The sequence below is a fragment of the Apium graveolens genome, chromosome 1 (assembly GCF_009905375.1).
Source record: "Apium graveolens cultivar Ventura chromosome 1, ASM990537v1, whole genome shotgun sequence".
Lineage (NCBI taxonomy): Eukaryota > Viridiplantae > Streptophyta > Magnoliopsida > Apiales > Apiaceae > Apium > Apium graveolens.
In genome coordinates this window covers 187,468,343-187,494,996 of record NC_133647.1, presented here as the reverse complement: position 1 = coordinate 187,494,996, position 26,654 = coordinate 187,468,343, and the positions used below count along the sequence as shown (strand labels likewise).

The 26,654-nt window shown below is 33.7% G+C and overlaps 2 protein-coding genes across 2 annotated transcripts; both read right to left on the bottom strand.

Moving 5' to 3' along the window:
- Window positions 1-5,499: 5,499 nt before the first annotated feature.
- Window positions 5,500-10,912, bottom strand: LOC141673451 (uncharacterized). Its single transcript, XM_074480205.1, has 4 exons — window positions 10,522-10,912; window positions 9,412-9,644; window positions 8,414-9,215; window positions 5,500-7,913 (listed from the first exon to the last, which is right to left on the bottom strand). The coding sequence occupies exons 2-4, from the start codon at window positions 9,640-9,642 to the stop codon at window positions 5,794-5,796; spliced, it is 3,153 nt and encodes a 1,050-aa protein (XP_074336306.1). The 5' UTR covers window positions 9,643-9,644; window positions 10,522-10,912; the 3' UTR covers window positions 5,500-5,793.
- A 2,303-nt stretch (window positions 10,913-13,215) lies between these two features.
- LOC141673444 (uncharacterized) lies at window positions 13,216-18,667 on the bottom strand. Its single transcript, XM_074480195.1, has 4 exons — window positions 18,386-18,667; window positions 17,023-17,258; window positions 16,041-16,851; window positions 13,216-15,583 (listed from the first exon to the last, which is right to left on the bottom strand). Exons 2-4 carry the CDS (start codon window positions 17,254-17,256, stop codon window positions 13,479-13,481), a joined length of 3,150 nt encoding a protein of 1,049 aa, XP_074336296.1. The 5' UTR covers window positions 17,257-17,258; window positions 18,386-18,667; the 3' UTR covers window positions 13,216-13,478.
- Between the last annotated feature and the right edge of the window lie 7,987 nt (window positions 18,668-26,654).

Sequence of the window (26,654 nt, the reverse complement as noted above, 5' to 3'; positions counted from 1 at the left end):
TGTGTTATGTTTTTATCAAATAAATTATGTTTCTTAATTATATAAAGAATGGATTCTGAAGATATATGCATTGCTGATTGTGGTACAACTCATATGATTCTACAGAACCGAAAGTATTTTACCCAAATAACCAAAACCAAAGCTCAAGTCGGAACGATTTCCGGCGTATCTAATATAATCGAAAAATTTGAAAAAGCTAGTTTCATCATACCTAACGGTACACACATACACATTTCAAATGCATTATATTCTACTAAGTCTACTAGAAATCTTCTTAGTTTTAAAGATATTCGACTCAACAATTTTCACATCGAAACTACCTCTGAGGCTGATAGAGAATATCTTCTTATTACTTCCGCTAATCCTAGCAACAAGAAAATCTTAGAAAACTTTCACTCACTTTCCTCAGGATTATATATGATGAAAATTAGAACTATTGAGTCACACAATGTCATTGCTTCCAAACTCATAGATCCAAAATTTTTTACACTTTGACATGAAAAATTAGGTCATCCTGACGTCTCTATGATGCGTCGTATTATAGAGAATTCTACTGGTCATCATCTTAAAGATTTTAAAGTTCTTTCCAACAATGACCTTCCACGTTCAGCATGTTCTTTAGGAAAATTGATTACTCGACCATCCCCTACTAAAGTTCAGCATGAAAGCCCAATTTTATTAGATAGGATCCAAGGGGACATATGTGGACCTATACACCCATCATCTGGCCCATTTAGGTACTTCATGGTATTAATCGATGCCTCAACTAGATGGTCTCATGTTTGTCTTCTCTCAACTCATAATGATGCTTTTGCAAAACTACTTGCCCAAATAATCAAATTACGAGCTCAATTCCCAGATCATTGCATTAAGTCAATTCATTTAGATAATGCCGGCGAATTCACATCTGCAACTTTTGTTGACTATTGCATGTCTGTAGGAATCTCAGTTGAACACCCAGTTCCTCATGTACATACATAAAATGGGTTAGCCGAGTCTTTTTATCAAAATACTCCAACTTATTGGAAGGCCGCTGTTGTTGAAAGCAAAATTACCTACATCTATTTGGGGTCACGTAATACTTCATGCTGCTAATATTATTAGGATTAGACCAACTTCCTACAACCAACACTCTCCGCTACAACTGGTACTTGGTCAAGTTCCTAATATTTCTTACTTCAAAATTTTCGGAAGTGTTGTATATATGCCGATTGCTCCACCACAAAGATCGAAGATGGGAGCTCAAAGAAGAATAGGTATCTACGTTGGTTTTGATTCCACATCTATAATTAGAAATCTGGAGTCTCTAACTGGAGACTTATTTACCGCAAGATATGCAGATTATCATTTTAACGAGTCTATGTTTCGTCCCTTAGGGGGAGATAAGCATTCAAACAAGGTTAATCCTGGCATAACATGGAATGCATCAGGATTATATTTTCTAGATCCACGTACCGGTCAATGCGAACTTGAAGTTAAAAGAATTATTCATATGCAAAATATCGCAAACCAAATGCCTGACGCATGTAACGATTCTAGAAATATAACTAAATCTCAAATACCTGTAGTAAATACTATATACCAATTCAAAAATCAGATACAAAAGAATTGGTTACAGAATCAAAGTCACGCCTGAAGCGTGGTAGACCGGTCGGTGCAAAATATGTTGCACCACGAAAAAGAAAAATAAAGAAAATTGCCCCTGAAGTGGCACATGCTCCAGAAGAAGCAAATACCCCTAAAGTGGTATTATCTCCTGAAGAGATTTCAGTCCCCGAAGATACGGGATTAAACAATCATGAAATTTCAATAAATTATGTGCATGATATGAAATTATGGGATCGAAGTAAAGTCATAATCGAAGATGTATTTGTGTATTCCGCATCATTGGATGTAGACATAAATTCTGATCATGAACCACAAAGTGTGGATGAATGTCGTCGAAGAAAAGACTGGCCAAAATGGAAAGACGCAATCCAAACAAAATTAAATTCATTGCGTAAAAGAGAAGTATTTGGACCTATTGTCCAAACACCAATCAGTGTGAACCCCGTTGGAAATAAATGGGTATTCATAAGAAAACGAAATGAAAAGAATGAAATTATCAGATATAAAGCCCGACTTGTAGCACAAGGGTTTTCTCAAAGGCCTGACATTGATTATCAAGAGACATACTCGCCAGTGATGAATGAAATTACTTTTCGTTTTATATTAGATATGGCATCTAAAGAAAAATTGGAAACGCGTCTTATGAACGTCGTTACTGCATACCTGTATGGTTCACTTGATAGTGAAATTTTTATGAAAATCCCAGAAGGGTTAAAAATGGATGAGTTCAAGAAACCTCGTCATAAATACTCCAATAAACTTCAACGATCATTGTATGGACTTAAACATTCTGGTCATATGTGGTATAACAGACTTAGTTGTTATTTACAAAAGAATGGGTATATTAGTAACCAAATTTCTCCATGTGTTTTTATCAAAAAATCACAATCTGGTTTTGTGATTATTGATGTATATGTGGATGATTTAAACCTTGTAGGAACAACTACATAGGTTGATGAAACTGTCATATACCTAAAGACATAGTTTGAAATGAAAGATCTTGGAAGGACAAAATATTGTCTTGGTATACAAGTCGAGCACTTGTCATCGGGAATTTTCCTCCACCAATTTACATATACAGAAAAAGTTTTGAACAGATTTTACATGGATAAATCTCATCCATTGACTACTCCAATGATGGTTAGATCTTTAGAGCCTGATAAAGATCCATTTCGACCACGAGAAGATGATAAAGAGGTTCTTGGTCCTGAAATCCCATATATAGGTGCAATTGGTGCACTTATGTATCTTGCAAACAATACAAGGCCGGATATTGCATTTGCTGTGAATTTATTGGCTAGATTTAGCTCTGCTCCGATGGACAGACATTGGAATGGGATTAAACATATATTCCGTTATCTTCGGGGAATAACATACTTTGGATTATTCTTCCCGAAAAACTCAACATCTCAGTTGATCGGATATGCAGACGTTGGATACTTGTCAGATCCTCATTTTGGCAAATCACAAACTGGATATGTATTTACATATTGCAATGCAGCCATTTCCTGGAAATCCACGAAGCAAACTACAATGACAACCTCAACAAATCACTCAGAACTCATTGCAATTCATGAAACCAGTAGAGAATGTATTTGGTTGCGGTCTATCATCAAGAATATTCAAGAATTATATGTATTGCCAGACATCACAAGAAGTCCTACTGTCATGTTTGAGGACAACACTGCATGCATTGATCAACTCAAGGAAGGATATATTAAAGGGGACAGGACGAAGCACATTTCACCAAAATTCTTCTACACTCATGAGCTTCAAAAGAATGGTGAAATTGATGTACAACAAATTCGGTCATGTGACAACCTTGCTGATTTATTCACGAAATCATTACCGAATTCAACATTTGAGAAGTTACGACATAACATTGGAATACGACGACTTAAGGATTTGTTACAACAAAACTTCAGAGAATGATTAGTTTTTCCAATGGGAGATTGTACTCTTTTTCCTTTGTCAAATTTTTATCCCACTAGGTTTTTTTTTGGCAAGATTTTAACGAGGCAATCCATGATCCACTATATAATAACAATCAAAGGGGAATGTTATGAATTGATTGTTATATTCAAAGATTAAATAGTAAAGTTACATGTAGCAGTAGAAAACTTGCAATTCATTTAATGTACTTGTTCCCTCCTTTGGCTATAAATAGCCACATTCAGTAAGAAGTAAAAGACACCCCGGGCATCTTCTCTGTTATTTCTCCTCCTCAGCTCTCTCCGATAAAATTATAGTAGTTCTTTTAATAGCTCTTTTATTGTGCTCTTTTATTCTTAATATAATCAGTATTTTATAGTAACAAATTTAAAGTAGTTTAATTGATTTAGATCTTTTAAGACGTTAAAATCTATGACATTAACAAAAAGTGTTGTACTTACCTGGGCACCCAGGTAATAATAACAGAACATCAACTTGGGCCGACAAACATTTTTAAGTTTCCAAATCATGACAACTGGTGTAGTTAGATGATAGCTGCACCACATGTTTATGATTCCATTTTGAATGGGCCCATGGATAAGCTTTATCATGCTTGTTCAAAGATGGAATCACTATACAAGAATAGATACACTTTGGTCTCACTCTTTTCGTTAAGATTAAAGCTAGTTCTATAATTCCATTATTAGGAATTATTGTCATTGGTAGGTGGCAATTTCTTATTTTCTCTTTTATATAATTAATTATACAGGTACAGTCGTACAGAAGTCGAACTCTTGACCTCGTGGACAAAAATTTAACCACTACATAAATCTTTTGTTGGCAAAAATAAGGCAATTTCTTATTTTTGATTGTATTTGTAATCATAAAAATATCGATTTTCTATCATTTAAAATTTAAGAAAAACCAGCTTAGAGCCCGTGCGATGCACGGTTCCCGTTAATAATTATATATTTTTATATATTATATATTGTTTTATTGAAATTTTAATGTAAATAATTAAAAACTTAAATTAATAATTACGTAATTATAATTTGATTGTGTATAGCTAAGTTAAGATCAAATATTATTGTATAAAATAATATATGATTGATGAGATTTGAAGAATTGACCTTACCTGTAAATAATAATAATTAAAATTTTCTTATTGGTACGATTCGATCTCGAGAAATTGGTTAATGTAGCTTTTTTTATATATATAAATATAAATGTTTGTCGTTGTCGTGATTCGAACTTGAAAATTTATTTGTAATTTTATAAATAATAATAAAAATATTCGTTTTAGGGGTTAACAGATGTATCAATCCGGTTATTATAATTTACTATACTTGTAATTTTATAATCAATAATATAGATATTTGTTGCGGGGTTAACCGAACATTTAGGTTATTATAGTTAAATATATTATAATAATATAAATATTTGTTACAGGGGTTAACCCAACTACAAAATATATCTCATTAGGGTGGGTGTCAATACCAGATTTTATCTTTATAAAAACCACAAATGGTCTAAATAGTGTGAACTTATAATAGCAAGTCCAATGCAATGATATTTTGATACTATTGATATATTACAGCACCAAATACAAAAAAACTCAACTCTGATGTCATACTTAGATACATATATGCATCCTTGGTTCTATATTTGAAACCGAGTATGCATATATGCATCCCTGCCACATCATCTATTACCGCAAATGGAGGGGAAAAGTTAAATAATTATTGTATTATAAGTATCAAAATAATATTAAATTAAGTAGAAATTAAAGATTTATGAAAATTTGAAACTACTTATGAAACTAGCGGATTGCAACTTTTATTTTAGCACCGAAAAACACTTTTTGATACGAAATTATAGCAATGACTATAGTCATTTTGCATCCAGACTGCTCACACATATAGTGTGAACTTATAACAGTATGATTTAAAAAAATTAATCTCATTCAGAAGAAATTTTATGACACTGGCACTGAAACAATACATCAGTTTTATATACAAATTATAATGGGCAACCACTGTAGAAACAATCTTATGTGTACACCCAAATTTATGGATGCAAAATGTACAATGGCAAAGCCGAAAACAATCACTCTCGAAAAAAAACATACCAAACAGCAGCCTGTATAACCAAGATTCCATTTCCCTCTATACAGCTACTTCAGGCCTATCTGCCGCTATTTCACTTAAACGGCGAACAGCAGCATCATCAAATCTAAAAAGACCTGAACTCGAATCATGACATTGCAGCTGCAAGATTATTGCCAGCACCGCTTCTTTGTCGTCGTGGACGTCTAGTTGTCTTTCCCCACCCAGCTATGTTTATATCCTCTACCCTTACTTTAATACTTTTAAAGTTCTGCATCAGTGGATTGCAGACCGGAACCACAACTACGTCAGGGGAGGGCTCAACCACACATCTTCTCCTTCCTCTTGCAGTACCACTTCTCGTTCCGTTCCTTCTTGCCATTGCTCCATGCCATTGATAGCCAGTAGCTCTCATTAGTCCTCCAAATGTTTGAAGATCTTCTGTCACCTCGTGCCTTGACAAAGAGACGAGACCTGGAAGAACATCCCTTTGGAAGTCCTTCCGCATCCTCCCTCTCCTTGCTGGGCCTTTCCGGGTTCGACTTGGGATTGAAGTGGCCCCTACCTCTGAGTTGTGGATTTCAGGTACAAAAGGTTCGGGCATGTAGTCTTCTTCTCGGGTCTCTGTCAGTTGCAATGTCATGATCTCATATTCATCCAACTCCCTAAGCGTCTCTGTTTCTCTACCATTTCTGCCTTTTTTATCTTTGCAAAGCTTCCTCTCAATATCTTCTGCTGAAGAACAAATCACATCTGCAAACCATGTGAGGGGGTCCGGCAATTCAGAAGGGTCCAAATTAGTACACTCAAAACGAGGGTCCTGACTGTATGATGAGATGGAAACTATTGCTTCTGCTGCAATTCTAACAAATTGATCTCCTTGCTGCTCAGTTTTAAGAAGTGGTAACTGCAGGGACACCTCAAATTGTTTTTCTCCAGGGCATAGAGCCTCCACTGTCTCCGGAACAGCTGGCGCTTCCAGATCTATCTCAAGTGCAATCTTCACCTTCCTACTGTTACTTGCGAGAGAAGAGTCTAATGGATCTTCATCTACACTAACACATGAGTTCAAATCAAAGTTTCTGAAGCTGTTGGATTTTATATCCATTCCCTTCTCTGATGAAATAGCTTCTACAACTATCTGTTTGTCAAATTCACCATCTAATAAATCACAAGCTACATTAATATCAAATCCTCTATGTTTTCGTTCATTTTTTGTGCTCACAGCGTTATGGGGATAACTTTGAACCGATGCAGAGGTAGATGAAGAATCATTTTTTGAGGTACAAAGTTTTCCGAATATGGAAAATCCTAGTAATTTGCCATTGTCTAAAGCAGCTGAAGCAGACTCCCTGTTCTCCCTCACATGACATATACTTGAACCAGCTGAAAGATTCCGAGTAAATGGAAAATTAGGGTCCTTCACAGTTTCATCTTGAAGCAAAGGATTACCTGAAGCCTGCAGCAATCCTGATTCTGAGTATTTCCTCATGGACACATTGTTACCTACTGGCTTTCCTCTTAGCCACGGCAAAGCTGTAAAATGATCTTCCAACTTCTTTTTTCCATCTGAAATATCAATACCTGGAAGTAGAGGGTCCTCATTAGATAAATCAATTGGAAGGACCACATTTAAGTCCAAATCCTTTCCAGACTTCGAATCCATAACATCCGAATCCTTTGGGACATCTTGAGGACCATGATTTCTCAAGTGCTTTGATGCTATAATATCAATCTCAGCGCATTTTTTATTATTATAACTAATTGAGGATAATTTTGTTGATAGTTCCTTGGAGGCGGAGGAGTCTTCGCCAAATCCACTTGCAGTGGAAAGCTTGCTTCTTAAACCAGGGTTTAAACTAGATTTATAATCTATATCCCTACTCCAGGTTTCAGATGATATAACAGATGGACCAGTGTGCAACAGTGCCACCTGAGTCGAGCTGGGTTTAGGTTTTGCCCAAGATGTGACAGAGGGAGACCAAGAATTGGTTACATCTGAAGAATTATACCACGGATAGGGATTGGATAGATGGGAAGTCACAACTGAACCTGAACGATTGTAGTTAGAATGACCATGACTTCTATTTGAAAACTCATAACTACGATTTTTCTCGGTCCATGGTTCGTCCTTCACGAAATCATTTGGAAGAATTCCCCGAGGTTGATTAGGCCTGCCAGGCATAAACGGTAGTTTTTGGGAAGTTGTAGGAAACCTCTCCGATTGGTGAAATTTAGGAATACAATTTGCATCAGTTCCACGGTTACCTGTATAGGTTAAAGATTCACATATAATGATAAGCAACTTAACACGAAGCGAAGATTATATCCAGATAATGTGGCTGCAACCATATACTATAGATTCTTTACTGACAGATGCTGCTTTTCTAAGTTGAATATAGTTCGCAAGTACGAGTAATGTGGTAGCTTTAAGGCATTTGTTCAGAATTTTTAAAACGCTCATAACATCCCACATATGCACATTTATATACAATTTTAGCAGAAGGGAAACAATTATATAATATAAGTAAGGTTGGGCCGCTAAAGTTTGAAAATTAGGACAAACACAGACTATACATGTCTTTGCATTGAACTTGCAAATAAGTTTTAAGTTAGTACAACCTTCTTCCAAGTTTTTTTCCATGAAGGGAAGAAGTCTCAGTAGCGAACTTTAAAAAGTAAAACCTATTGCTATGGAACACCAAAGGAAGAATTGATTGTGTTGAAGGAAAAGGAAACGAAAGGCACAAGGAATATAAAAACTTTACCTGCATCATACATATAGGATAACCACCCTCTCCCGCTGCCTTTATTTGATTCGGATGAAGTACAATAATTCCCATTATTACTTCCACACTGAGAGTTCTGTAAAGTATCTCGGGACAAATCTATAAACTGTGACTTCGGTTTAGCAGAAAAATCCAGACCTCTAATCTCTTCATGGCATGCAGAACGATTTGAAAAATCAACAAATTTGGGAGAATCACTTTCCTCAACCTGAATTGGCTCGTTAAGATCGGCAAACATAGGGATCTTACTAGATGAATTATCTTTAAGGCCATTCATCGTTCCACCACCGATATATTTCTTGATACTATTTCCCGGTGCAAGTCTATGATTTCCATCTGTATGATTTGTTAAATTATTTGACATCTCAGTGTCTTGAAATTGTTCCTCATCTTCTATAACAATATATTTCTCAGCTGGGATTTGAAGATCAAACAACTTTTTCCTAGCCTTTGATGGCCTAGAGTCTATTAAAGCACACTCCTTCAGATCACAATTGTTCTGGTATGGAACTAGATTAGCTCGACTGTTGTGTCCTTTCGTGCAACTCAAAGGTGAATCAATGACTTCAAATCCCAGTATGGAGGGTCTGATGCAACCAGGGCTAGCTAATGGAAAGCTAGACGTGTGCCAGTTCCTAACTTCATCAGATGACATTTGAGATGGTATGATGCTTGACGAAGACGAGGCCTCAACTGATCTGTGGTGATTATATAGTTCCTTCCGTTTGGCTTCTTCCATCATTTCCCTCTGCACTCTGTACAGGCGGTGAAGTTCATATACCTGGATAACAACAGGATCCTTTATAATCAGATACCTTACATACAAAAATTGATCAATGATGCATAGAACAAAGCTACTCCGTTTGACCATGCCAAATAAATAATTTGTTAGAAACAAAAACGACAGAGCTAACACAAGCATAGGCAAACAAATAGTAAGAATAGGAAAGATAACAGAGATATGACAAAGTTTATACCTGGTGTTTGAATACCATTTCATGCTCCATCATCTTCTGTTTTAGAACATCCTTTTCATATCCTTCATAGTCGTCTCTTACAGTCCTCTGCACGAAGCCATTATAGTAGTGCCCATTAAGCAAGTTTTTATCTCTGTGAAATGGAGACCAACTACTACTGTTTGAATCCTCATTCATATCCCTAGAGTAATATCCGGGAGTGTAACTTTTACAGTGAGCTGTGGTTCCCATTCCTGCCAATAAAATAGAAGGAAGATCCAAATTATGCATTTATAATTAAAATACAATATCAACCTAAGGTATATAGAAATCAGGAGCACGACCGCTAATTATAGAGCTTAACAAGACAAACATAGACATGTTCAACAAATGTATGGAGTATGTAAAAACATGATATAAAAGTATGTAGAAACATGAAATGACATGTTTAAAACTGATTCATTCCTCCAGACCTCGCATATTGTAAATATATGAACATGCCAACACACGCAGCAGACTTACATAACAACACTTCAGACGATGCCTGAGTTCAGTAGGCTTCCGACATGGACATCTAGATCATGACTATATAAAAGTAATAGAAAATTATGAACTCAAAAGAACTCAAAATCTAATTCTAGTATTTAAACCAACTCAAGAACCATGTACATCCAATGTACCCTTAAACAAAAGCACTACTTTAACAACCAAGCACAGAATCAATTGCTTCACAATTAACATTAAACCTTCGAAAATAACATGGTCAAAAGTAAGTGATAAATCCTTCAATCTCAAAACCAATATATAAACTTAACTAGAAATACAGGAACTCCAATAACAACAGCAAGAAAGTCATTACAAAAATAAATAAAAAATAAAATAGATCTGCAATTATCAAACAACAAGAATCTAACTGAAAAGGGAAAGTACAACAACAGTAAACTGATCAACAATCAAATCCAACATGTCAGAACCAATTTAATAACTTTACTAACTGAGCTACTAGACAAAACACAAATGCTTATTTCAAACACATAAAATTCACCAAACAGTACTAAATACTAATCACTACAAAACACAAAAACTAAAAAAATCACAATCTGATCAAACATTAAAAAGATCAAATTTTACCTCAGACCCACATCATAAAATCCTCAAAATTCAACCATGGAGTACTAATCAGCTCAGATTTTACATAAAAATACAAAAAACCAATATTCAAGAAACAAAAATCAAGATAAATTAAAGAAAAGAATATAGTGGGTGGGATTAAAACAGCATTTAAGGGGGGATTAGATCTTGGTCAGGGAAAAGAAATAATAAGTAGAATTTGATCAGCTGGGCCAGAGTGTGTGAAGAAAGAAAGGTAAAGAAGTTATAGGAAACAGGGAGAGAATGTGTAAGTATATAAAGTATAGATACAAGATATATTCTATAAAATTATAAGTGTGTGTGTTTTTAGGAGAGAGAAAGGAGAGATCCCAGATAAGAAATCTTCACACAAAACAAACGAGAGAAACAGTGATACCAAACTTGTCAACATCTGGTCTTTATATTTCCTCATTTCTTTTGTCTGTACAACTTATTATGGGATTTTTATGTTATGAATATATGTCACTGCAGTGGTATTTATAATTCCGCGGAACCTAGGTAACTTATAAACGAGTTCGGGTATTTTTTTTAAAAAATTGAGCCATTAATTTAACTGAAATGAATTTAAATATTTTTTTATTAAAACTTGTCTCGTTAAATTAATGAATTGAATCGAGTTCAATTTATTCGAGAGTTAATTGAGTCGGGTATAATTGTTAAATTAATAATTTAATGTATATATAAATGAGTTTGAATCCAGTCGGGTTTTTGAGTTTCGAATAAAAATTTAATCAAATTTGATATATGCTTACTCTGTTTCACTCGTTTAATTAAATAAGTTCGAACTTGTATTTGAACGTGTCGAGCTCGTGCGTGGAACCGAGTTACGAGTTCAAAGCTCAATCTCCTTGACCTTGAGCAACAGACCGGCTGTGACTTATAAGATGTCTCACGGGAACATAAAACTTTTTGCTCCGAATTTCAAAATTATCCCTACTTTCAAATTTTTTAAATTATTCTCTAAATTCACTTTTTTTTGAAACTAACATTTTTAATTTTTGTACTTTAAACATTTTTTGAAAAATTCCCTATTTTTTTATAACTACTCTGTAATTTAAAAATAAATAAATTGCTCATGGCCACGTTTCGTGATACTTGCCAGGGCCAGCAATGAGCACCTGTGACCTGTCTATATGATATTTTCATAAATGTACCAAACTATCCACGATATAAATAAATCAACTCCCCTAGTTTACAACTCTATATCAAACTATTCACAACAAAAATGAATAATCAGTTACAAAAATATTCATTTATCGTGATTTATTAATATAACTCCATAATGTACGCAGTTGCAAAAATTTACTTGAAGACAGTAGAAATTAAGAAATTTATTTTCTAACAAAAAAATAAAGTAACGTATTTATTGATATTCAAAATTGAAAATATATTAACAAGGATTGATTAATTTATTATTTGTTAATCTATACTGTATCTATCTATACTATACTATTATAAGCATAACACCCTATATTTGGTACTCGGTTGCTCGGTAAAGTTTTTTGGTACGACAAATAACAACCGTCAGATCTAAAGTCAGAAAAATGAGAACCGTTGGATTCAATAATAAAATATTATTATATTAATATTTAAATTGCTCTCATGGATTCAGGGTTCGAACCCCGTCAACAGCTTATTATATTTAAACTTTTATATTTTTTATTTTAACAATTTCTACAGGTTTAAGGCTCGGGTCGTGTGAACAACATATTATATTATATTATTTATTTTCAGTCAAGTCTCAAATTATTATAAAACAGTTATAACTTATTATATTCTTCAATTTATTTTTCAACTATTGAAAATTATATTATAAAATATATTATTAAAACTATCGAATGTTAAAAGCAATTCGTGCATCGCACGAGTTATATGCTAGTATACTATAATGACCAAAATGAGGTATAATTTGTAGTTTGGTTAACCCCTCATTTTGGTTATCCATGTTCATGTTGACCGTCAGATCTTCTTAATCAAATAATCAGAGCCGTTAGATTCAAATACTAAAAAAATGTACTACACAAGTTCCCGAGTTCGAATCTCGTCAACAACAAACATTTATATTATTATTTATAAATCTATATTATTTATACTATAATAACCAAAATGAGGTATAATTTGTAGTTTGGTACTTTGGTTAACCCCTTATTTTGGTTATCCATGTCCATCTTGACCGTCGGATCTTCTTAATCAAATATTCAGAGCCGTTAGATCTAAATTCAGTTCGAATCCCGTCAATAACAAATATTTATATTATTATTTATAAAAATACATATAAGTTCTCAAGGTCGAATCTAGTTAACAACAAACATTTATATTATTCTTTATAAAAATACATATAAGTTTTCAGGTTCGAATCTCACTGTCAACAAATATTTACATAGATCTCATCAATCATATATTATTTATATTATTTAAACTTAACTTGAAATTATACATAATAAAAATATAATTATATAATTATTATTTAATATTTAATTATTTATATATAATTTTACTAAAATTACATAAAATAGAAATAAAAATATATAAATATTAACCAAGTATTATTGATCATGGAGATCAACACTTTTTACCATCACCCACTTTTAATCCTAGAAAAAATTATAAAAGACTGTTTTGATTATAAGCAAGAAAGCTTTTGCTTCTACAATTTTCTTCCTCTGCTCCAAATTTGAAACAAATTGTTATATTTCAGAAGTATTAGACAACTGTTTGGATAATATTTCACTCACTTTCTGACTCCAAGTGTTTCCAGACTTCTTTTATAGTAAACAAGCAATGTATAGAAAACAATGTTTCTGAGGACACCCAACACAATGGAATGCCACAAACAATCACTCCCGAAAAACTTAACAATGTTCAACAGCTCTATGTAACCAAGTTTTTCTCTATAAAGAGCATGATCATAAATTTAAGATGACCACAACTCAAAACTATGTCATTGCAACTGCCAGATTATTAGCTGCAGCGCTTCTTTGTCGTCGTGGACGTCTAGTTGTCTTTCCCCACCAACCTAAGCTTATATCCTCTACCCTAACTTCAGCACTATTAAAGTTCGGCACTGGCGGACTGCAGACTGGAGCGACAACTACGGCAGGGGAGGGCTCAACAATACATCTCCTCCTTCCCCTGGTACCATTCCTTCTTGTTGTTCCTCCATTCCATTGATGTCCAGTAGCCCTCATTAGTCCGCCAAATGTCTGAAGATCTTCTGTCACCTCATGTCTTGACAAAGACACGATACCTGGAAGGACATCCCGTTGGAAGTCCTTTCGCATCCTCCCTCTCCTCGCCGGGCCTTTTCGTGTTCGACTTGGTACTGAATTGGCCCCCGCTTCTTCCAAGTTAGGCATTTCAGGTATAAAAGGCTTAGGCATGTAGTCTTCTTCTCGGGTCTCTGTCAGTTGCATTGTCATGGCCTCGTAATCATCCAATTCCCTAAGGGTCTCCATCTCTCTACTATTTCTGCCTTTATAATCTCTGCAAAGTTTCTTCTCAAGTTCTTCCGCCGAAGAAGAAATTACATCTGCAAACCATACGAGGGAGTCTGGCAATTCAGAACGGTCCAGGTTAGTACATTCAATATGAGAATCCTCGGTGTATGAGGAGATGGCAACTATTGCTTCCGCTGCAATTCTAACACCTTGATCCGCTTGCTGCTCAGTTTTAGGAATCTGTGATTGTGGAGACACCTCATGTTGTTTTTGTTCTACAGGACAAAGAGCCTCTGCGGTGTTCAAAACAACAGGCGCTTCCAGATCTATCTCGAATGCAAAGTTTACCTTCCCACTGGTGTTTATAAGAGAAGAGTCTAATATATCTTCATCTTCGCTAACACAAGAGTTCAAATCAATGTTTCTGAAGTTGAATTTTGTATCATTTCCCTTCTCTGATGAAATAGCCTCTTCAACAATCTGTTCATTGAACTCGGCATCCATTAAATCACAAGCTACATTAATATCAAATCCTCTATGGTTTCTTTCAGTTTTTGTGCTTACACCATTACGTGAACTTTGACCAAATGCAGAGGTACATGAAGTGTCATTTTTCGAGGTACAAAATGTTCCAAATATGGGAAATTCAAGCAATTTTCCATTGTTTAAAGCAGCTGAAGCAGACTCCCTGTTCACCTTGTTATGACAACTACTTGAAGTGGCTGAAAGATTCTGAGTAGATAGAGAGTGGGAGTCTTTTACTTTTATGTCTTTATGCAGTGGATTATATAATGCCTGAAGCATCCCTGATTCAAAGTCTTTCTTTGTTATGGTAGACAAATCTTTAGACACTTGTTTCCCTCGTAGCCATGGCACATCTGGATAATGGTTCTCAAAATTCCTTTTTCCATATAAAAATTCATTACTTCGAGGTAGAGCTTCCTCGTTGAGTGAATCAACTGGAAGGACCACATTCAAGTCTAAACCTTTGACAGGCTTCAATTCCATAACATCCGAGTCCTTTACAACATTTTTGAAACGATAGTGTGTCAAGTGCTTTGGATCCATAACGTCAATTTCATTGCATTTCAGATTATTATAACCAAATGAGGATAGTTTTGTTGGCAGCTCCTTGGAAACCATTGAGGAGCCTTCGCAAAACCCATTCTGCATAGAAAGTTTGCTTCCCAAACTAGAGTTCAACCTGGAACTACCATTTATATCCCTACTCGAGGTTTGAGATGGAATGGTATGCAATGATGTCACCTTCTCAGTCAAGCTGAAATTAGATTTTTCCCAAGATTTGACAGAGTGAGACCATGAATTGGCTACATTTTGAGAATTATGCCACTGAAAGGGTTTGGAGATATGGGATGTCGGAAATGATCCTGAAAGTTTGTTGTTAGAATGGCCACAACTTCTGTTAGAAAAATCATAACTACGAATTCTCTGTGTCCATGGTTCTTCCTGTTCATAATCAGTTGGAAGAATTCCCTGATGTCGATTAGGCTTGCTAGGGATAAATGGTATATGCTGAGAAGTTGTTGTCAACTGCTCTGATTGGTAGAATTTGGGAATGCACTTGGCATCAGTTCCACGTTTCCCTATATATATTAAAATTCACATGAAATGATTAGAAGCTAAAATACATACAAAATATTACATTCAGATAGAATGGCTACTACTTAATACCATTAAATCTTTCCTGAGAGATACTGCTTTCATAAATGGCTAGTTCGTAAAGTCCGAGTAATGAGGGAGCTCAAGAGTAATGTGAAGGAAATTTATCACTCATAATATTCTCAATATCTACTTATATCTATAATTTCGCAAACAGGAAATAAGAATATCGAAATAGTGCAATTAGAAAAATTGGTACAATTACTGAGAATATAGTTACATCTGCGGAGAACTTGCACATATTAACATATAAAATAGAAATCCCGGTACGGATGGAGAATATGCAGCAATCATTTAATTTAAAAATCAGTAGATGATGGACATCAGGGGAAAAATTAGGTGTTTTGACGGAAAAGAAAGGAAGAGGGAAATAAAGTTTACCTGCTTCGTACATGTAGGACAACGACCCTCTGCTGTTGCCTTTATCTGTTTCAGATAAATTGCTAAAATGCCCGTTACTGTGTCCACATTGGGAGTTCTGTAAAAAATCCCGGGACAAATTAACAAATTGTGACATTGGTTTAGCAGGAGAATCCAGGCCTCTTATCTCTTCATTGCTAGAAGAATGACCAGAAAAATTGACAATTTTGGGCGAATCACAATCTTCCACATGAATTGGTTCATTTAAATCAGCTAACATAGGGATCTTCAAACGCAAATCAGATGAATTATCTCTAAGGTCATTGGTTTTCCCACCACCACAACATTTTTTTATTTTACTTTCCGGTGAAAGTCTATGATCTCCACTAGTAGGATACATTATAGTATTTGACATCTCAATGTCCTGGAAGTGCTCCCCTTTTTCTGCAACAATATATTTGTCAGCTGGAACTTGATGATCGAACAACTTTTTCTTAACCTTCGATGACCTAGAGTCTAAAAAAACAAGCTCCTTTGGGTCACATCTGTTCTGGTATGGAACTAGATCAGCTTCACTATTATGTCCTTTAGTGCAACTCGAAGGTGAATCAATGACGTCAGATCCCAGTATGGAGGGTCTGATGCAACTAGAGTTAGCTAATGGAAAGCTAGGCGCTTGCCGATTCCTAACTTCGTTAAATGGCATTTGAGATGGTAGGATGTTTGATGACAACGAGGTCTTAATTGATCTATGGTGATGATATAGTTCCCTCCTTTTGGCTTCTTCCATCATTTCCCTCTGCACTCTATAAACGCGGTGAAGTTCATATACCTGGATGACAACAGGATCCTATATAATTAAAAAAACCTAACATACAAAGGTGGATCAATAATGCATTTAGAAGAGCTACTCCACATGACCATGCCAAATAAAAACCATCTTAAGTCACAAATGACAAAAGTGAGAATAGGGAAGACAGCAGATATATGCCTAAGTATTTACCTGGTTTTTGAATACCATTTCATGCTCTATCATCTTCTGTTTTAGAACATCCTTCTCATATTCTGGATATTCGTCTCTTACCGTCCTCTGAATGAATCCATTACAGTACTGTCCATTGAGCAAATTCTTATCTCCATGAAATGGAGACCAAATACTACTACTTGAATTCTCATTCATATCACAAATGGAGTAATATCCAGGCGTGTGGCTTTTACAGTGCACTTTAGTTCCCATTCCTAATAACAAAATACACATATTCAAGACGGGCCACATCACATGAATTGTACTTAGAACTAGAACCTTACAAAAGCACATAATGTTGTCGATTGACAATTTAAAACAGTAAAATTAGTTCTAGATTATGTGAAAGAATATACACTATGAACAGGATGTAATAATTAATTCTACCGGGCTTAAAACTTTCCTAATTTGTGTCTAATATCGCTACGCCGCTACCAACCCTTAATTTCCTCAGTTCATCCAATATCAATCAAGATTTTTTTCCAAGCATGTAAATGATCAAGGCTTTAAATTTCTCCAATTATAATAAGAATCCACCTGGCTAGTCCAATTGTCCAGATGCAAATAACAACAATAATTTCATGTGACATTTTCATCTAAATTTTCATCGAAAGTTGACCATTCAGAATTGGGAATGTAAACTATCAATCTAATTAATATAAAGATCAAAGCTACCAGGAGTGCAGTTGCTAAGTCAAGAACTTGACTAGACAAATATTGATATATTTCAACAGTTGTAAGATCGAAGCTAAAACATGATAGAAGAAAGAACATGGTAAATGATCATTATTCCTGTACTATTGTAAATATAAAACATACCAACACATGCAGAAGACTTACATAGCTACAATAAGTTTGATAAGCACTTCACAGGAAATCTAAATCTCAGGAAAATGAATAATATAGATAACTATAGAATTAGTAGAACTCAAGATTACATTCTGCCAAATAAACTAGGCTCGATTTGAAGTCTATTCGACAACCAAGAATATCATCACTAGTATGCCTCTGAGTACAATCAAAGTTCAAAAAATCTGGATTGATAAACCCTTCCAAGTTCCAATCTCAAAATCAATACAGATATACTCCAATAACAACAGAAAGAAGAAAGTCATTACTGAAAAAAATAAAAAAATTAATATCTACAATCACCAAACAAATAAGAATCTAACTCAAAAGGGAAAGTACAACAGTATAGTGATCAACTATCAAATCCAACATTTCATCAAGTTAGCTACTAGACAAAACACAAATGCATAACATAAAATTAATTATCACCTAACACAACCTCAATATAAAAACCTTAAAATCTCATCAAACATAGCATGAAATGAAATTTTACCTCAGACCCACATCATAAAACAGCCTGTTTATCAAGAATCAACCATAAAAATTGAACCTTTGAACAAAATCAAGAACTCAACAATTTTCAAGAAAGTAATAAAAATGGGAAAAAAGGGGGTAATAATTTAGAATAATATGAGAGAAAGAATAAAGTGGGTGGATTGAAACACCATTTATGGAGACTTAGATGGTGGTCAGATAGAGAAAAAAATAAGTAGATTTTGATCAGCTGGGACCAGTGTGAGTGATGAAAGAAAGGTAAAGAAGTTATAGATACAGAGAGAATGTAAGTATATATTTTATTTTAAAAAATTTATTTTTGGGGAGGAGAGAGAAAAGGTAGATCCCAGATAAGAAATCTTTGCACAAACAAACGAGAGGAACAGTGACACGATACTTGTCAACATCTGGTCTTCATTTTTCGGGTTTCTTTTCATTTGACAATTTTCTGAGATCTTGAGGTAATGAAATTATTAAATATAATTTAGCAAAAAAAATATTGAGTATATATTATATACTAAATATAGTAGAAAAGGAGTGGTATATTTGGTAATAGTATTTTGTAAAGTTTTAGATATAAAGGGAAATGAGTAAAATTATATTCAAAAAATATTATCAAGCGTGATAGTACGAGTTGTGTTGTAATTTAATAATTGTTAAATTATCTACATACAAGGGATAAATTATTTTAAATGATGACAAGGTCGATTAAAATTTGACAGAGAAGTACGATATTCCTGAGATAAAAAAAATAAGACATATTAATAAAAATATTAATTTTTTCTCAAATTTATTTGCGATTTTATCCTCTTTTGAAAATACTTACAATAATCCAGTTTACAACAAAAAACGATCATATATGCAATATTTTTGAACAAATGGTAAAATTTTATTTAGTTGCATTTGAGGTTGCAGCGGTCAGGGTTATAAAATCGTATTTTTACAAGAAAATAAAAGATCGTATTTTTACAAATTAAAATTTTTAAATGTCTTATTTTTGTAGAAAAAATTCAAAATTTGTTTTTTCAAACAAATCCCACAAATAATTATCATTTTACAAAAATTATTACACCACAAAGTTTATATATTAATACCCACTGTTACACGAAAAAGTCAGAAATATTTTATTACTATAGAAAATATTATTTATTAATTACTCTAGCTGATAACGATGTGTCCTGTCTTCCCAAACGACATTGATCATCATTTCATCTCTCAAGTTTCAAGTAAATTCAATTTATTTATTTTTTATTTTTTTTAATAATTAATAAAATATTATCTATATTGATCTTTAATATTACTTTTTTTACAAATATTGGTTTTTTAAAAATATATACTCAATGTTCAAATGATGCAGGAGTACATTATTCAATTAAATCACTGGGTTAAATAGCTTTTGATTTTTAAGATGCTAAATAGCATACTCTATATTAGGTGAATTGATGTTATTTTGACTGAATTGATGTTATTTTGACTGTAATGATTGACGATATATCCATGTTTCTTTCTGATGGATTGATTAACTAAATATCTTTTTTAATGAAATTGAGATCGATGACGTAATTAATGTGTTTTCTTTCAAAATGAATTGAATATGCGGTCATGAAATGAAAACATACGATCAAAATATCATGCAAATGAAAGCACACATTTCTCATGAAAATAATTACAACTCATAAGAATGAAATATTACCGAGTTAATTAAAGAGTACCTACAATTGTTTACATGGTACATTTACTGATACGATGAATATGAGATAATTCTTACTTTACTTAACACAAAATGTAATGATTGAATATGAAAGCCAATATATTAAATATAATATTGTACAATTGACAAATATGAATACATTTTCCAATATATTTCATTTTCTATGATAAATATATTAATAATTAGGTTAGTAATTAATGGTTATAAAAATTAGAAATTGAAATAAATCGGTTGATCTACCAATTTGCGATTTATCAAAAATGGGAAATTTATTGAAATGTTAAATCGGAATAAAATCAGACATAGTTTTATATATTTTTAAAATATATAAGTAAATAAATTATACTTGAGATGTGTAAAATTGTCATATTGTAATTTCTCCATCCATACCAAGTGAACATTATTTCGTGTGCATTATTAATTAAAATAGTAAGAGTCTTAATAATCTTTATGTCTTTCTCTTCATTTTCCTTGTATTCTTCCCTCATCTTTCCGGTTTTTAGTCGGCGGTCATCTGGTATCTTCATTTAAAATAGCTGCTCTTCATCAACTCAAGGTTAAGTATATTTCTTTTTCTACTTCTTCTTTGCAGAGCCTCAAATCATGTGCTTGATTCGTCGAATTTTGACCAAAAAATTGCCAATTTTGACCAAAAATGACAAAAATGTTTTATTCTCTGATTTTACTCTATAATATCGCTTGGTTGTCTTTTAGCGATTTATCGACGAAATTGCCAATTTTTGTAACACTGCAGTAATCTTATAAATCTTTTATTTATACCTCTGTTTTTTTAAACTGGTTAATATAAGAAATATGAATTATCTTACTATTGTAAAAAAATTGTTATAACCGCTATGAACTTGATATTTTAATATTTTATCACATTTATTCAAAATCTTAAAACCAATATTAGTTAATATTCAATTTGGCCATATAATAAGAATTTCAACTTCAGTATAAAACTCCCTCATAATTCACGCTTTAATTATTATACAAAGAGAACCCCCTCATAACTCACTCTTTAATTAGTATACAAGGAGAATATCTCTTATAATTTTTGGGTTTAATAATTGATACACTAACAATGTCGTTTTCGGATTATCTAACATAGTAAATTTATTTGTTGAAAATAAATTTATTTTATATAGAGTCTTAAAAAAATAACAATTTAGTTTATATATTGGAAAATATGATTAACTTTTAGATATATAATTATGAGTTGTTAATATTCAATAATAAATGTTAACATATATAAAATTAATAATGTTAATGAGTTAGGTGTAATTAACATATGTTATTAAACATGGCAATTATTGATATTTATTAATAAATGGTAATAATGACTTAGGTATAATTAATACATGGTATTAAATTTCATAATTATTTGTAATTATTAATTAGGGGTAACTTAGTAATTTTAAGTGGAATAAAATGTCTCATCTACCCCCTACTTGCTCTATTATATTTATATATATAATAGATTTGAATGATGTTCTCTTTTCTTTACTTTATTTTCAAGAAGTTACACATTGTAATAAATTTTATGTCTACTCTTGATATGAATAACCTCGCTCGTTTTCAAGAAGTCACCTAATGTGATAAATTTTATGTCACCCTTGTTGGAATTAATATTATTATTTATTCCAATATTTGTTTGCTTCAAAAGAAAATTAATCTTTTTAAGTGTAGTCTTTTTATATAAGACTTTTCACTTGTATGACCTTTTATTTTTGAGACATTTCTATTTGAGACCTTCTACATTCCATCTCCCCCTCATCATTATTTGTGACCTATAACCTCTTTTTAGGGGGACAACCAAAAATCATATTCTCATACTATATACACATACTTTGGTTAATGATCAAAAGGTGTTCTCTTTCTGTCTCCCTATACACCAGTGAGGAGGATGTCGTGTAACGCTGAAGGATGATTGTCATGAGTCCGCGTGTACGTAGCGGGGCAAATTCAACTTTAGCGCAGTGATTAATTTCACGCCACGACTTTTATTCAGATAAGTAATCCTAATTTTTATTTGTTATCATCGATTCTTTCATTATTATTACTTTTATCATTTGATGAAGAATGTTTATGATATTGACCACATGAATAAGAGTTTTAGCTTTATACTTCTTAAGATATAAGGTTGAGATCTCGAACATATTGATTTTTTTAACATTTAAAATTATTTCATCTATTTGTTGATTTATAATCTCCGACTTAAGCATTATTTTTCTTTCTTGTATAAATATTAAGTTAGTATAATATATTTAATAATTTGTCTACCTTTGACGTTGTGACTCAATACCCTTTTCTAACAACCCTTATTATAAATTTTAAAGAGGCTCAATAATCATATTGGACCAACATCACTTAAGGAACTCTAATATTAAAAATAGAGTATCAAAATATCGGTTCTCATAATTATGATTTACACTACTCATTGTGTCAAAAATAACGTAGACCTAGCTAGGAGTCACATTGGTTGGTAAGGGGTATGCGACCCATCCCAAGTAGAAATCACATCGCATATATATCATTTATCTAAAATTTATCTGAACATTAACAACCCGATTAAAATAGTGGTCGCACCTTAGAGACATGCAAGTCTACATCTAACTAGAGGATCACATTGCACTTACATAATTTGTCTAAAAGGCATTTGATTACAAAGTATGGAATAAAAGCAAGCGAGTCAAGTTTTAGAATTAGTCGTCTCGCTATCAACTTATATTATCTATTTTTTTATTGACTTGAAGACACGTGATCAAACTTAAAAGAATCGCATAAAAGAAATGATTGTTATGAGTGGACAGATTAACAGCATTCGTATATAGTTTTTGAATGGTCACATCGCATGACCGTGTTATAAAGAGTCACATGCGGGGTCATACTCGCCATAAGACCACATTGTATGACCATATGGTCGCATGTGAGGCCTCCATGTGGTCGCATGCCTCGTCGTTACATATCTTCACCTAATATCATGAAAATTTAGTATAGCCAAAACGTGATTGTGTTAATCAAATATGAGCTTATTACAGATGGCCCCATGATCAATACACTTGGACCCTAGTGAATCGCCCCAAACTATAACGCGTCCAGTTAATTTGTTTACCAAGAACAACTTATAGTTTGAACTCCTAGAAAAGGTACACATGCCTCTTATTTATAAATGACTGATAGTTTGCAATAAAAGAGAATAAACGTTTTTCTTCTGTTATTCTGCACAGATCGGCTACAACATTAATCAATGTTCGTTCGGTATTTTTCGCATTTTGTTAAAGTAGTTTCAAATTAAAATATTTTACTCCCCTATTTCAACAACTTTTAAATTTATGTTTTTACGAAATTTTCTCCAACAATAATGAATTTTTAACTTGTTCTCAATATTTGAAATTTAACTATCTATATTATTATCCATCTATAACTTAATTTTTTTTCTTTAATTTATATATTATGTAAAAAAGAAACACAAAACAAAACGCAGTCGTCACGAGACAAGTGACAACAAAAAAAACTAACTTGAACTCCTCTCTTTTTTCTTCTGAAAATCCCTATTTTTTTTTAATTCTTTTTAGGGCCATCATCGATTTTTTTTGACACAAAAAACTCAATATTATTACTCATTCAACTTAGCTAGCAAGATACTATTCAAATTAGTAGGAACATCAATCCTACTAATAACTCGGTCCGAAAATGAATATGACTCCCTAACCATTAGGTGGGCAGCCCTATTAGCAGACCTTTGGATAAATAACACTCGAATTGTGTTTGATTCACTCAGCATGCCTCTACATTCTTGAATGACTCGACCAAACGGGGAGATCATTTTAGCCTTACTGTTGATTGATTGTGTCACCACCAAACAGTCTGACTCCATAATCACCTCTAGCCAATTTCTTTCTTTGATCCAACTGAGTACTTCTCTGATTGCAACTGCCTCTGCATACTCCGCTTGAACATGTTCTTTGAAACTTGCAGATCTGATAATTATTAAAGCCCCTATAGAATCTCTAGCCACCATACCAATGCCAAAAGCATTGTGATCACTAAAAATAGCAGCGTCAACTGTTACCTTGATTGTTGCATCCTGCGGTTTGGGCCAAAAATAAGTTCCTTCATCTGAAACAAGATTAGGGAACCGTGATTTTACTGTAGTGACCTGGGCATTTCTCCAGCTTCAAAGGTACTGCATTGCTGACTCTACATTATTTTTTATGTGAGGCTGCTTTTGATTCCAAACTAGCTCATTTCAAGCTTTTCAAATAGCCCAATATATTGTGACTATCTCCGCTCTACTTAGTTTAGAATTGTGTTCAAAAACACCATCTAACCAAACTGAAAACTCGCTTTCATTACCCCCTTGAAAATTCGGAAATATACGCATCCAACACTGGCTTGCTACTGGACATGTTACTAGCACATGCATCAATGTTTCTCCACTACCACTACAAAAAGGGTACACATTCAGAATTGGAACAAACTTCTTTTTTTTGAATAAGACGTACTTGCATTAATTCATATCAAACTGAAGGTTACATAGGATAAAATCTGGAGCAGTTAACACCCACTCCATAAGACCTGGCATAGAATATGTCATTTGTGCCAACTTATGAGCAACAATATTCGCTGGTCTATGTGCAAACATGACTAAACTTCATTAAAGTGTTTAAGGATGTCAAGACAGTCCTCGACAATGTTATGGAAATAAGAATTTTCTTGCCCATCATGTACAGCATCAACTAGAAGTTTAACATCACTTTCAAAGATACATTTCGTCGTCCTCGACGATGTTATGGAAATAAGAATTTCCTTGCCCATCATGGACAACATCAACTAGAAGTTTAGCATCACTTTCAAAGACACATTTCGTCGTCCTCCATTCTTTTGTCCACAACAAAGCTTCCTTGAAACTTAAAGCTTCCGCTTCCCGTGGTGTCAATTGGCCTTGAATGACATTACTCCGAGCTCGAAGAAAGGTGCCATTCTCGTCCCTGGCAACGCACCTCATTCATGTCTGACCCGTTCCATGCATACATGTAGCATTGATGTTCACCTTAATCCAACCTGTAGGTGGTTTACTCTATTTCTGGTAACCAATACAATGCTTAACTCCTGGTTTATCATACTCTGCTTTAGCTCGCTTCCACTCCTCCAACATACTGCATGCCCTTGACTGGAGTCCAAATGGTGATATGTTAACATGATCCCAAACCCAGGTATTCCTTTGTTTTCAGAGATTCCAACACAGCAAGCAAACAATCAAAACTTAATTCTTGTCTCCCATTTGAAACACTCTCTTCATCACATCAAAAAACGTCTCATTTAGAACTGTTGCAACAAAATGCGGTAAGCCCAACTTTCCTCCACACCTCCCGTGCAAATTCACAACGAAACATTATATGAATATCATCCTCCACCTCTAATCGACACCATGGACACATGAGCTGGATATTTATATTTGTACTTGTTAAAGCCTTGGCAGTTGGCAAAACATTTCGACTAGCACGCCAGAGTAAATTTAGAACCTTACCAGGTAACTTAGCTGCCATAGTTTCTTCCAATACTCACCGTCCAATCACACATTTTCTCCTCTTATTAGTCTATAGCAGCTTCTATATCCATCCCAACCACCCATATCTATATCCATTAAACTATTCACTGTTACATCTTCCAATTCCATAGGTGGTATAGTTGACAGAAAACCATTGACCGGGCAAGGTAACCATGGATCCTTAAAGACCTTTGTATGCATGTCGGCCCCTATTTTTTTTCTACACCCCTGACGAATAATTGCCTGTGATTCCAGTATGTTATGCCACACGTAGCTGGGGTTTGGACCTATTTTTGTATTTAGAAAATCTGTGTCTGGAAAGTAACGTGCACACATTAGCTGTGTCACCAAAGGGTTGATATTGTTTACTAATCTCCACGCCTGTTTTGCTAGTAGTGCAGTATTAAAACTTCAAAGCTTCTTAAAACCTAAACCACCATCTTCTTTCACTGTACAAATCCTGTCCCACGATAGCCATTTTAATGCCTTTATTCACTCCACCATTTCCCCACCAAAATATGTTCATTGCTTTCTCAATACCATCACACACTTCCGCAGGTATTAGAAAAAGGCTCATCTAGGAATTTGGGATAACCTGTGCTGCCGTTTTCAGTAAAGTTACCTTTCTTGCTTTCGAAATCGATTGATTCTGCCACCCATGGAGTTTTTGTTGCACTTTTTCTAGTAAAAAGAGAAAGTTTCAGATTTATTCCTTCAAACTATCATGGGCATTCCTAGGTATGTCTCCGGTTTCTGATGTTCATTTACCCTCAAGTGCTCAGAGACTTCTTTTCTACAAATTGTTGTTGTGTTAGGAGAGAACATAACAACTGACTTAGTATAGTTTATCACCTGGCCTGAGATATCTTCGTATCTATTTAGTATTCTCTTCATTACACCAGCTTCAGAGCCATTTGCTTTGAAGAAAAAATAACAATCGTCGGCAAAAAGTAGATGCGAGATACGAGGTTCCCCCTTGCAATCACACAACCATGCAACAAA